This window comes from Geotrypetes seraphini, chromosome 12, assembly GCF_902459505.1.
Source record: "Geotrypetes seraphini chromosome 12, aGeoSer1.1, whole genome shotgun sequence".
In the NCBI taxonomy this organism is placed as follows: domain Eukaryota; kingdom Metazoa; phylum Chordata; class Amphibia; order Gymnophiona; family Dermophiidae; genus Geotrypetes; species Geotrypetes seraphini.
Window position 1 is genome coordinate 47,363,863 of NC_047095.1, and position 13,530 is coordinate 47,377,392.

General features: G+C 39.1%; 1 protein-coding gene across 1 annotated transcript in view; it reads right to left on the bottom strand.

Moving 5' to 3' along the window:
* The window catches only part of CACHD1 (cache domain containing 1), a 389,271-nt gene that overhangs the window by 165,559 nt on the left and 210,182 nt on the right, over positions 1-13,530 (bottom strand). Inside the window, exons 8-9 of the mRNA XM_033916184.1 lie at positions 7,613-7,762; positions 6,735-6,968 (exon numbers count right to left, since the gene is read on the bottom strand). Coding sequence (XP_033772075.1) covers positions 6,735-6,968; positions 7,613-7,762 — 384 coding nt within the window. The remainder of the gene's footprint in view (positions 1-6,734; positions 6,969-7,612; positions 7,763-13,530) is intronic.

The window sequence follows — 13,530 nt, forward strand, 5'->3', positions numbered from 1 at the left end:
AATTTATTTTAGCTCAGCAAGTCTAGGACTAGTGAACAAAGCAAGGAAAATATGTCTGTATGTCTGTCTATCTTTCTCTCTCCCTGCCCCCTTTCTTTCTTTCTGTCTCTCTCCCTGGCTCCCTGTATGTCTGTCTTTATTTCTGTCTCTCTCCCTGCCCCCTGGTCTGTCTGTCTTTCTCCCCTGTCTGTCTTTCTTTCTGTCTCTCTCCCTGGCCCCCTGGGTCTGTCTTTCTTTCTGTCTCTCCCCCCTGTCCAGCAGCACCTCTTCCCTGTTCCCGCTGTCCAGCAGTAGCCCTTCTCCCTTACTTTTACCTCCCCCCTATCCAGCAGCACCCCATCGCTGCTCCCCCTGTCCAGCAGTAGCCTTTCTCCCTTACTTTTACTTCCCCTTATCCAGCAGCACCCCATCGCTACTCCCCCTGTCCAGTAACCCTTCTCCCTTCCTTTTACCTCCCCCTATCTCGCAGCACCCCTTCCCTGCTCTCCCTGCCCAGCAGTAGCCCTTCTTCCTTCCTTTTACCTCCCCCCTGTCTAGCAGCACCTGTTCCCTACTCCCCCTTCCTTTTATCTCCCCCCCTGTCCAGCAGCACCCCTTCCTTGCTCTTATCTAAGTCCCCGTGTTCAGCTGGGGAAACCGCCGCATGCGTCACAAATCGCCACAGGCTCCTTCTACTGCACATGCGGCGGCACGGCACCATGGATCACGGCACACGGAGATTGAAGTGCGCATGGCACGCTAAGGGTTTTATTATAGCAGAAAGGGGGAAAACAAAAGACATCATTGTATCTAGACCAGTTACATTAAAATTTATAAGGAATTATTTGCTGCAAGTAAGCTAAAGCAGCTGCCTTCAAGGTGCATTATAACACAGCTATTGATAAAACTGGAAAACATTTAAACACTCCTGCAGAGAGAGTAGATGTATGTAAGACAAAGCTGACTTTTCAAATTCGATTGGCTAGGTCATCTTTTACTGGTACAAAATTCCCCTTCTGAGACAGACATGTAATCTGAACATTTGTTTTAGCTCAGCGAGTCTAGGACTGGTGAATAAAGCAAGGAAAATATTATACCCTACCAGCACAAGCTGGGAAGAATGTACACAACAAACAGGCCTTATTTCATTAGAAGGCCTGTAAAAAACTATTCACAAAGATGCTGCATGATTGGATTGTTTATTTTATATATTGTTTTGTATAAGGTGTTAAAGTAGTTTACAAACAAAAACAATAAAAATAAATAAATCATCATCACAATGCAACCTACAAATATAAAGCACAGAATCTAGAAATGACAAATTAATTAAAACATTTCTGAAACAACCAAGTTTTCAAAGATTTAATATGACTGTAGCAACTGGTCACTTTCCCTTTGACTCCTAACTGCCCTGATTTCAAATATTTCCTTTGCTACATTTGTCCCATCTTCCAGACTCACATAAGAAATGGCAGCAAATCAGAAGATAAAAAGCACTAGTAAGGACCAGAAAGCTGGCACAGGTTACCAACCAGAAAGCTGGCACAGGTTACCAGAAAGATGATGGGATTTGTTTTTGAACAAGATGATACCATTTATTTATTTAATTTTCTATACCGTTCTCCCAGGGTTTCTTCTCTGTTGTGTTGAGAAAAGCCCCTACTGTCCCCCTTTTTTTTTTTAAAGAGTGGTGCTCATACTGTGGGGGAGGGGGTGGAAGTGTCTGAATTCTATACAGCTATAAAGCACTGATGAATAAGTAGGGAAAGCAAGTAGAGCATGGCTCATGGAATTCTTTCCAAGTTCCCTGCGTTTATATCTATATCTATACACACACATACCGTATATACTCAAATATAAGATGAGATTTTGGGGCCAAAAAAAATGGCCCAAAATGGGGGTCTCATCTTTTATTCAAGTCAATGCCCTCTCGCCCCCTCCCGGACTTGTTACAGGCCTCCGTCGGATCTGCCGTATGACCTGGTGGGCCACGACAAGAGGGTTTGCTCCCATCTTCTGTCTCGGCTGACTCTTTGACAATTTTTTTACCTCCCTCTGGCCTACCTTTTTGAATCCCTGGTGGTCTAGCGATGTACTGGGCATGACCGAGCTTTCCATGCTCCTGCTCCATGCTGAGCCCCTCTGAATGGCTGCTGCGAGTTCTTGCGGTCCATGGGTGTACCGGAAAAGAGTGAGCTTTCTGCACTCCTGCCTGGCACTGAGCCACTCGTTGAATGGCTGCCACCAGTTCTTGCAGGACACACACACACTGTGAGCCATAAAATAATGCACCCTAGTTTTTTTTCATATCTTCCACAGAACTTGGCCGATTCTTATGAAATTTAGAATGTTATATCCTAAGGGAAGTTGATGTAAAATGATGTAAATATTTCCCACTGTACTGCAGCACTATCTTGTGAAAATGAAGTGTGAACTAATAAAAGCACATCAAAAAGTATTATGGCATATCTTACACAAAAATCTAGTCATTTAGTAATGTTCAATTAATCAGATGTTCAAAGTGCGCTCCCTTTGCATGAAGGCACACCTCAGTTTTGGTCGGTGTGATTAAGGCTCATCCTCCTGGCTCAGTACAGTATAATGTATAACGTCAATGTGCTCTTGTGTACGCATCAAGCAAGGACATCCACTGCCTGGCTTATGATCCACAGTGCCGGGTGCGTAGCAGCACATCAAGACCGTTTTTGTTCCAACTCTTCTGTGGGAACTCTTTCAACAGTTTTTACTGTTGTGACCTTTTAGCACTACCAAGTTCTTTATCAGAATTCAGACTTCTGCAGTGAAAACCATTTTGCTACCAACTGTTTACAAATTATCATCTGCTTCTGCGTGTATCCCATAGAAACAATGCATGTTGTGTGTGTGTCTGGGTATATATCTGAAGAAATGCTCACAAAGTAAGGGAACATAATTTTTTTGCTCATGTTACTCAATACTTAGAGGAAATGTTGGCTATATGCTAGACATTTTCAGGCTGAACACATCCATCTGTAAGTACCATTTTTGGGAAAAAAAATCCCAGGGAAAAATACAGTAAAACAAGTAACATTTGTCTGGCAGCTTTCCTAGTGAATTGGCCTCACAGAACATCTCAGCAGTGCAAAGGAGCAGCCTAGTGGTCAGTGAAGTGGACCTTACATAAAGGGACCCAGATACTAATCCATCATAAATCCCATATTGTTTGGTGAACCCTCCAGAAACAGAGGAGAAAATCTACTGCACGCACATGCCTACCACTACATTAGCTCTAAGACTTGAATGTCACTTATATATTTAGGTACAGGAGGCACTTCTATGTTCCAGGTGGGCTCAAATATATGTACTGAAATGAAAGGGTTAAAGTGGAAATTGAACCTGGGTCCTGTCGTTAACTGTCTACTGCACTGACCTTTAGGCTATGCCATCCACTTGATTGCTGCTTTCTTAGGAATGGCCATAACATCTGGAGATGTCATAGAGCCTGGTATGTACTGTCACCGTCACATTTTTGGGGGGTGGGAGGGAGTCAATGAAAAAATGTCTAAAATTCAAATTTGTGCCACTGGTAAGGGATTTAGTCTAAGTGTAGGATGAGAAAAAAAAAGTATACTTCCCATTTCAGAAGGCAAATGCATATCTACAATCATGTGAAAAAATTAGGACACCCCATGAAATATTCAGTTCTTTCTTAAGAAATGTTCACATATCAATGTCAAATCTTTTTTATTTATCTCTGGAAAAGAAAATGATGTAATGGCATAGACCTTAAAGGAGGCAGATTTCTTCAGTATGGACTCCACTACCAGAGACTGGTGAGAAAGCTGAGGCTTGTCGAAACCAGGGATAGGAATAATCTTATACTGAGAGTCCAGCTTTCTAGGAGTTGCTGGAATAGAATAAGGGGACTCCCAGTTCCTACAAAGAGACTCCTTCAGGATGCCATGCAGAGGACGTTTCAGTAACTTCTTAGGAGGATGCTTTATATCTAAGGCTTCCATATATTCCTTTGAATACTTGGAGTCTGCCTCCAATTTTACTTCCAGGTCTTTACTCATCTGCCTAATGAAGCGGGTAAACGAGACTGGCTCAGAAGCTGAAGGTTCCCGATGGGAAGTGGAGCGAGGAGAATGTTCCACTTGGGAACCATACGCTTCCATGGAAGAAGGAAATGCCTCATGAATGGATTGAAGATGGAGATCCGAATCTTCAGGAATGGAGGAAGAATGGCACCTTCTTTTGGTATGGTACCGAGTCGAAGAAGCAGGTGATACAGATCGCTTACGCGTGTCTGAGTGTGCAGGAGAAAGATACCTGGATTTAGTAGAATGTTTGCTAGATTTGGAGGATGGAGGGCATGGAGACAAATGTCTGGAATGACTAGATTGATGCCCAGAAGAGTGGTGCTTCTTATGCATATGCTCCGAGGAAGTTGAGCGATATCTAGAAGAGCGATGCTTTGGTGAAAGTGTCTGATGCTTCGAGGAGTGATGCTTTGGTGAAGGAGTCTGATGCTTTGGGGAGTGATGCTTTGGTGAAGGAGACTGATGTCTCAAAGACCAGTGTCGAGAAACATGGCTCTATGATGATGATGATGATCGGTGCCATTGAAACGGTACCGATGAGGCAGCGGTGGTACCTGCATCTAGCATGGAGCAACACTCAGGCTGGGCTGGTACCGGAGGAGCCGACATGGGAGTGAGCATCTGGAACATGTCCCCAAACTCCAACTTAAAGCATCACTGAAGCCACAGCTCGTTCCAGTGAGGATGACATCGAAGAAGATGCACCTCTTGACGTGGAAGCAAGCCGCATCAAAGGTCTCTGTTTGGCTGGTATGACTTTTCTGTACCTTTATGGCCTGAGACCCCATCTGGAAAGCTGGTGGCTTCTTAGCTGGCTTACCTGACGGAGCAATGAACGGCAACACTGACATGGACACCGGTACCTCTGGCAATGTTGATGCCTTAGATGTCAAGGGTTTGGACGGTGTCGATGGTACCTGTGAAGCATCCATGGTACCTAAGAGTTGCTTCTGCTGAAGTATACGATTCTTAATGGACCGCTTCTATAGCATAGAGCAGCATGAACAAGACTCTATGCGGTGGTCTGCGTCCAGGCACTGGATATACCACTTGTGGGGATCAGTAACAGAAATAGTGCACTGGCACCTGCCACACTTTTAAAACCAGTTAATGGGCAGAACATGGGAGGGAAAAGCACTTCAGCCAAATCAAAACCTGAGGGCTGAGGTGGAGGCAAAGGCCCCGGTGTCAAAAATGGCAAAGAAAGAATTGATTTTTGTGGTTTTTTTTTTAAGAGAAATAGAAAAAGTTCCAAAGGGAATAATAGAAAAAAAAATCAAAGTTTTTGTTATCAGGAAGGCAAAAAAGAAATGCAGAACATTCTAGCACGTTGCGATGCCGTTGTACCTCATCTGGAATATTGTGTTCAATTTTGGAGGCCACATTATCAAAAGGATAAGCTGAGAATAGAGTCGGTTCAGCGAATGGCCACTAGGATGGTCTCAGGGCTCAAGGATCTCTCCTATGAAGAACGTCTAAGTAAGTTGCAGCTAAGTTGCAGCTATACTCTCTCGAGGAACGCCGAGAGAGGGGAAACATGATAGAGATGTTCAAATATGTTACTGGCCGTATTGAGGTGGAAGAAGACATCTTTTTCCTTACTGGACCTACGGTAACAAGCGGGCATCCGTTAAAAATCAAGGGTGGGAGATTTCATGGTGATATTAGGAAGTATTTCTTCACTGAAAGGGTGGTTGATCATTGTAATGATCTTCCATTTCAGGTAGTTGAGGCCAGCAACGTGCTCGATTTTAAGAAAAGATGAGATAAACATGTGGGTTCATTTTGAGGAAGTGCTTAAGGGGGAGGGTTCTTGAGTGGGCAGACTTGTTGGGCCAATGGCCCTTTTCTGCCGTCATATTCTATGTTTTTCTGTTTCTATGACTTCGTAACTAGCGGAAAACTGAGAAGCCATGCACCCATGTCGGGTGGGTAGGCACACACGCATGTGCGGTGCGGTCAGTCGTGAACTTTCTAAAGTTCTTAAAGCAAAAGTGCTTTTGCAGCTGTCTGCATCGGGGCTCCCTGGATGATGTCACCCACATGTGCGAATATGCTGCCTGCTTGTCCTGGGATAAAGAAGTATTCCTTAATATTCTGCCTGAAGCAAAGACATAAATCAGAGGAGCAAAACTGAAATTAAGTTACTTGAGCTGATCACATTCAGTAGCTCTTTTAAAGAGAGATCATCCCTTTGAGCTCCTACATATATCATTGAACAAGAAGTACAAATTGTCAAATAAATAAATCTCACACTATCTTAAAAGTCTTCTGTTCCCTATAGCTATCATACTCTTTCCTGAGTGTCTTCATATAAAATCCTCATAACATGAAGACCATCTGATTATAGGCACCACTGTTAGCAGTACCAGAGTCCTTTTCTAGCAGGAAACACATGCAAACACATACACAAAAGATTGCTTTGTTCTTTATGATAGCATCTTGGGAATTGCCTTTACACAAAGACTCAGGACTTCATGAACTTATCATCCCCTGAGATATGACTCTTTATTAGTCTTAGGAATCTCCTAGATAGTAGCTAGTTTCAGCTACCCTAGATTCAACAGTGCTAAAACTTTTGTAAGGGAGAATCATCCAAGGTACAGTCTACTCTGCTGTCTTGCCTATTGCACTCAGCTCCAAATGGTGAATCCCATTTTATAGAGCTCTTACCATCTCCCATTTCGTCAGAGAAGGGTAGACTGAACATAGCTTCATCAATCATTCGGTTTGGAAGGTTTGTGTAAAAGCGTCCAGCTGTACTTTCCAGGTTACTGAGCTGGTTCAGCACCATCATGCTCCCTTTTGTTACAGAGAGAGCAGTTCTGTCTGACACACCATATTTTCCAGAGTTCTGTTCTGCCAAGTCTCGCAGAAAGGCCAATTCTTTTAATCCAGTTACACCCTCTGAAAAAAAATTAGATGCAAAATTTAGACATTTTAAAAACATATACACACATCAAACAAGTCTGCTCTTTCTCAGCATCTTACAGGAAAGTCTTTGTAGGCTGTAAAGGGATTAAAGGGCAGCAATGCAAAAATAATTAAGTCAAGGGTTAAGTGCCAAGCATATTAGATTTTTATCATCAAGTTTTTTGTTTTGTGTGTTCTGTTTTGTTTTAGTTAATTATATGTTTTTGATGCTAGAAGTTGCATAGTGGTAAGTGGGGTATACATTTTTAAAAGAAATAAATTCAATCAATTACATTAAATGACTAACAAAACTTGAATGCTGAGTTTTAGGCTTAGGGTAAGCAGGGTAGTTGCCTGGAGAATATAGTATATGATGAGGGGCACCAGTGGCCTGGGTCTGTACTAGTATTGTTCAACGAAATATGCAGATTGCAGCTTTATAGGAGCTCTCACAAATTCCAGATATTTACCACACCTCAGGACTGAAACAGGAATCAAACATGTATCTTACAATTTCCTTTGTTATGCCTGCTTATACAAATTTTTGCTGGTAACTGTGGTACAAGTTCACATTCCAGTACATTGCCATAAAAATAATATAATCTTAAAATAAAATATTGCCTGGTAATGCTCCCTACCATTCATTAGGGCGTAGGTAAGAATCATTACAGTATTGTTAAGGAAGCCGTTCTCCTCATTGATAACATGCAGAGTAGACTTTTTATCTTCTTCTGAAGAATCCTTTGATGTTATTCCTGCTGACAGATAGATGATGACCATATCTGTATCTGAAGAAAACACAAATATTATAAATATGCTATAAAAGAAAAACATTGTATATAAAAATATTTGTACCTTACATATACATTCAATATAACCATGGCTTAATTTCTGGGGAATTGGCTTTTTGTTTCCATACTTGAGAGCAGCAGAGGTGTTTTTCTCCAGCCTCAGCCTTCCAACAGCCTGCAGAGAAGGAAAGGGATAAGCCTTGAAGCAGAGCTAAGAAAAGTAGCTCTACTTCCTAATCATGGTCCCTCTTCAGCTCTGTTCCTGCCTCTCCTCTGGTTCCATAGTTCCACTTCCTTTTATTTAACAAATTACATCCCAAATTTAAGGAAGAGAAGGGATTTTGGATATAGTTCATGCCTTTTAAGTAGTAATTCAAGGCAAATTAAATTCAGACACAGTAGGTATTTTTCTGTCCCCAGAGGGTTTACAATTCATGTTTACATGAGGCAATGGTGGGTTAAGCAACTTGCTCAAGATCATAAGGAGCCCAAGATAAGTAGGACTTGAATCTTGAGACTTGCCAATGATCACATGGGATTTCCCTGGTTCTCCGCCCACTATTCTAAGCATTAAAGACACCTCATCTTTGGATCTACTTGATGCAGATATACACATTAAGGCATAATTATTAGTTTAATATTAGAATATTTGAAGTCCAAGTGAGCTTATCTTGGCAGTCACAGTGTTTGCTCTACAGCAGGATCTATTCAAATGAGATTTCAGAAATATCACCAAAAGGGGCGTGGCTTGGCACGCGCAAAACATGGACATGTGATCGCGTTGCTCCGCTTTCCCAGGCAGCGGTGTGAGATTTAGAAATACCTTTTCGCCTTAATTTTGGATTTGGGTGGGGATTGTGTGACATAAGGAGATGGCCAGTACGAGGCAGTCAAAAATTGATGCGGCTTTTGTGGCGTCCGGCACGGCAAAGCGCGTCAAACATGATCATGTGATGCCCTCTAAAGCCCCACTTCCGGATGATGAGGAATTAGACAAAAAGGAAGTAATGGCTGAGCTTAGAAACATATCAAAACTGATTCAGAAGAATGCGGATAGTATACAAGAAGTCAAAGAGGAAGTCTTAAATACAAATACGCAGATTGCTAATCAGCGAATGACCGTTTTAAAACATAAAGTGGAGCAGTTGGAGTTAACGGCTGCTCAATCTAAGGCTGACAATAAAACTATTAAAGATCTGCAAAAACAGCTGGTGGACTATGAAAATCGTGGACGGAGGAAGAACGTGAAAATCATTGGATTAGCGGAAAATTTGGAAGGGAAATCCTATTCATTTCTTGGAGAATTTATTGCCAAAGTTATTACAATTGAACTTAAAGTACCCCCTAGAAATTGAACGAGCACATTTCAACGGTCTGCTAGTCAGTCAAAGCCCAGACCTCTTATTTTCAAGCTTTTGAGATTCCAGCAAGCATTTGAAATTTTAAGTTCAGCAAAAGCTGATAAGAACTTAAATTATAAAGGCTCCAAATTACTATTCTTGCCGGATTTTGCAAAGAGCACTGTGGCTTTAAGACAGCAGTTCCTTCAGCTTCGTCCTCAGCTGAAAGAAAAAGGTTTTAAGTATGAACTATACTATCCTGCAAAAATGAGAGTATCCAATGGGAATAAATCACTTTATTTTGAAGATCCTGAGAAATTGAAGGATTTCTTGATCACTTCAGAACCAATGACTATTTAAAGGTTTTTCAAGAAAAGAAGATAGAGAAGAAGAAGAGCAAGAGTTATGCTTCACCGTACTAATGAGTTTGTTCTAATAACTAATAATAATAATAATAATAACTTTATTCTTATATACCGCCAACAATCTTGCGACTTCTAGGCGGTTTACAATAAAGAGAAACTGTACATACAGCGAATTACAGAGTATAGCAGTGTACTTCTGATAATGGGAACATTAATGATAATAACAACAGTTCGTATGCTGCAGGGCCTTGAAGTGCCATGCGGCTTACAAAGAATTGGAAAAATTCCATAAATTGAATGGGGTATTCATAGTTTGTGATTGGGGGTTAACAGTTTACAAATTCAGTTTTGGGAACGATATTGCGAAGGGGGCTATTGTCCTGGTTCGTTACCTAGGTGTTTCGAGAACAGGTACGTTTTTAGGTGTTTTCTAAATTCTCCATAGTCATTTGTGTGAGTAATTAGTTTTTCTAAGTCTTTGCCCCATAAGGCTGCTTGATAGAAGTTGTTGGTGGTATCTCTTATATTTGCATCCTCTAGCCGGTGGGGAGACGAACTTCAGGTATGTACTTCTCTCATGTCTGTTGGATGGGAATGAGAAGAGGTCTGTTATGTATTTAGGGGCTAGCCCATATAATACCTTGAAGCAGAGACATCCCAGCTTGAACTTCGTGCGTGCCTCCATTGGCAGCCAGTGCAGGAGTTGGTAGGAAGGGGTTATGTGATCGGACTTCTTCAGCCCGAAGATCAGCCTGACTGCTGCGTTTTGTATCAGTTGCAGTCTTTGCATTTGCTTCTGGGAGATTGTCAGATGGGTAATGTTACAATAATCAAGGTGGCTTAGTATAAGGAATTGTACTAGAATTCTGAATGCTGGAGCGTGGAAGTATGCTCTAATGGACCTAAGTTTCCAGAGAGTGAAAAATCCTTTTTTGATTAGGGAGTCCACATGGTCTTTCATGGTTAGCCCTTGGTCTAGTATTACCCCGAGAATCTTCATCGTTGGTTGAATGGGGTAATTAAGATTGTTAATAAGTAATGATTTTGTCGTATTATGTGCATGTGGCGAGGCTATAAAGAATTTAGTTTTATCTGCATTGAGCTTCTATGCAATGAAATTTTTATTTTACTTTAAAGATGTTAATACAACTGTTTCTGTTTATTTTTTGTTCCTTCTTTTTCATTTCTTTTGAACATATGTTCTGTTGTGGTAGTTACAGTGATGTCATGAATGTTCTATGTTTATTTTATTAGCTGTGTTTATGTTTTATGATTTGGAAGACATCGTACTTGAATGAATTGTGGAAAGATATATTTCTGAATTTTAGTTTATTTTTCTTTATTATAATTTGGATGTGTGTTATTTATTTTTATTGATTCTGGATGCTCTCTATTTATATTTCATTTTGTTTTTGGAGTTCCTGATATATGATTTGGCCATTTTTATAATAACTTCAATTTTACAATTATTTATTGGGGATGTTAATTTATGATTGGAGTATGGAAAGTTATGAGATATTATTTGGTCCTGATGTTAATGATTTGTATGTTTTGTTGATTATAATTTCTAAATATCATATTAGTTATGAATGTAAGCTTTAAGATACATATATAAATTCCACATTTTATTGAACTTATTAAGAAGATTTGAATGGTGTATTTAGAATAAATTATGGTGGGGTGGTATGTGTTAGATTTTAAAAGGGATTTTATGTAAAATTTTATGGTTTTTTTTTATATTATAAAGTATTTTATATTTTGTCCTTTCAGTAGATGAATATAATTTGTAATTGGTCAAATGAGGAATTTCTATATTAATGTTAGAGTTTAGGAAATTAATTCTATGAGTTAATTATTTGATTAATTCTATCTATTTAATATGGATTTATATGAATAATTTCTTCTGGATTATTTTTATGGTCATTTCATTATATGAGATATTTATATTATTTTATTGTTATTTAAGGCATTAATGATTTATTATCATAATAATATTTCCATTAGAAGGTGGATTTGATTATATGTTGCCTGGGGGGTATTGTGGTTACATATCCTATGCGTGTTACAAGTTTATCCATTTTTGGGGAGGGTATGGGAGGGATGGGGATTGGATTTTTTTAAAATAATTTGGGAGAAGAAGGTATTAGAGGATGGGGGGATTTGTATAAAATCTATTTATTATTGGATTTCATGTGGGTGCTGGTGTCTAGTCATTTTAATTTGATTAAGTATACATATTATTATACAAAATCAGCACCGGGCGGCTTTTCCGCAGAAGAGGAATTCTTACAGTCACCACAGGCCTCCAGTCTCCTTGGAGCAGCCATTCAGGGTAGTGGCTGGAGCACAGGCAGTGTGTTGTGGGGAGGATTGCATGGAGGAGACAAATGCAGAGGAGGAGACATGGGCATCCTGGGACTATCAACCAAATCTCTTACCTGAAGAAGTCCTTTTTCTGGGAACGTCATCGTTCCTCCAAAACTTACTTGCTCCACTTCATCACTGAAGCTGAAACCGTGGATTGAAGACAATGTCAATTATAGAATCTAGGAAATTGGAAGGGGGTTGGGTTTCTAAAAATTTTTTTGCCCCTGCAATTGGGAAGAAAGCTGGGGTTGCCATTTTAGTTAATAGGAAATGTACAGCTGATTTTCAGATCATTGCTTCGGACCCTTTAGGTAGGTGGGTACATGTTAAAATGAGCATGGGAAGTACTACTCTTGACTTGTTCAATGTTTATGCTCCAAATACGAATCAAATTTAGTTTTTTAAGACTTTACAACAATTATTACTCCCACTGGCTGCTTCTAATTTAGTAGTGGCTGGAGATTTCAATGCTGTAATGGATCCAATTGTTGATAAAAGTCCAAGTAAAATTATGCAATCATTAGGATTAGATAATTTGGTTCAATCTTGTGATTTAATAGATAAATAGCATATTCTTTTTTAATGATCGGGAATTTTCTTTTTGTTCACAGGTTCATAATTCCTTTTCAAGGATTGATTATATTTTTGTTTCCAATAAAATAGTTCAGAATGTAACAAAAGCCATCATAGATCCTATCATTTTGTCTGATCATGGTGGTATGTGGATTGAGTTACAATCTGATGAACAAGTTTGTTCTAAACCGGTTTGGAGGTTTGATAATACTTTGATTGCAGATTCATCATTCCTTGAAGATTTTAAATTAAAAATAATTGAATTTTTTCAAATTAATACCTCTGATGATATTAATATAGAAGTGTTATGGGATGCATTTAAAGCAACTATGAGAGGTAATATTATTTCATATTCGGCATATATTATAAAACAACTTAAAAAACAATTTTGTGATTTGGAGAAAGAAATTAAGATATTGGAAAATAAATTAGTTAATAGATGGGAACAAATTACCTTACAAATTTTATTAAAAGCAAAAGCTAAGTATAATGAATTATCTTCTAAATTTGTAAGGAATGATTTGTTTTATCAGCAAGCTCAGTATTATGGAAATTCAAATAGGGCAGGAAGATTACTAGCAAATTATCTTAAAGCAAAAAAGAGGAAAACAAAAATTATTGGAATAAAAGATAATAAAGGAGAAATACACACTACAATTGAGAATATATTAAAACAATTTTTTACTTTCTATAATGACCTGTATTCTTCTGAGTCTTATGGAAACAGAGAAAAAGATGGACCAAAGATTTTTTTTTATTATTACCCCCTTAGGCATCAATATTAAAAACAATATTGAGTATACAATGAAGGAGAATGAAAAACTTTTATTAAGGAAAATAACAGAAATGTGTGAGAAATGGAATCCGTTACATTTATCTTGGTGGGGGAGAGTTCAAACGATTAAAATGATGATATTGCCTGTGGTTTGTTATCAAATGAGTACGATATCAGTTTTTTTTTCAGGGGTCCTTTTATAAAAAAAATTAAATGGTATTCTTATGAAATTTGTTTGGCTGGGTAAAAAGCCTAGAATTGCTTTAGTATCTTTACAAAAGTCAATTGTGGAGGGGGGGGGAGTAAATTTTCCAATTTTTTATAGGTATCATCAAGCCTATATTT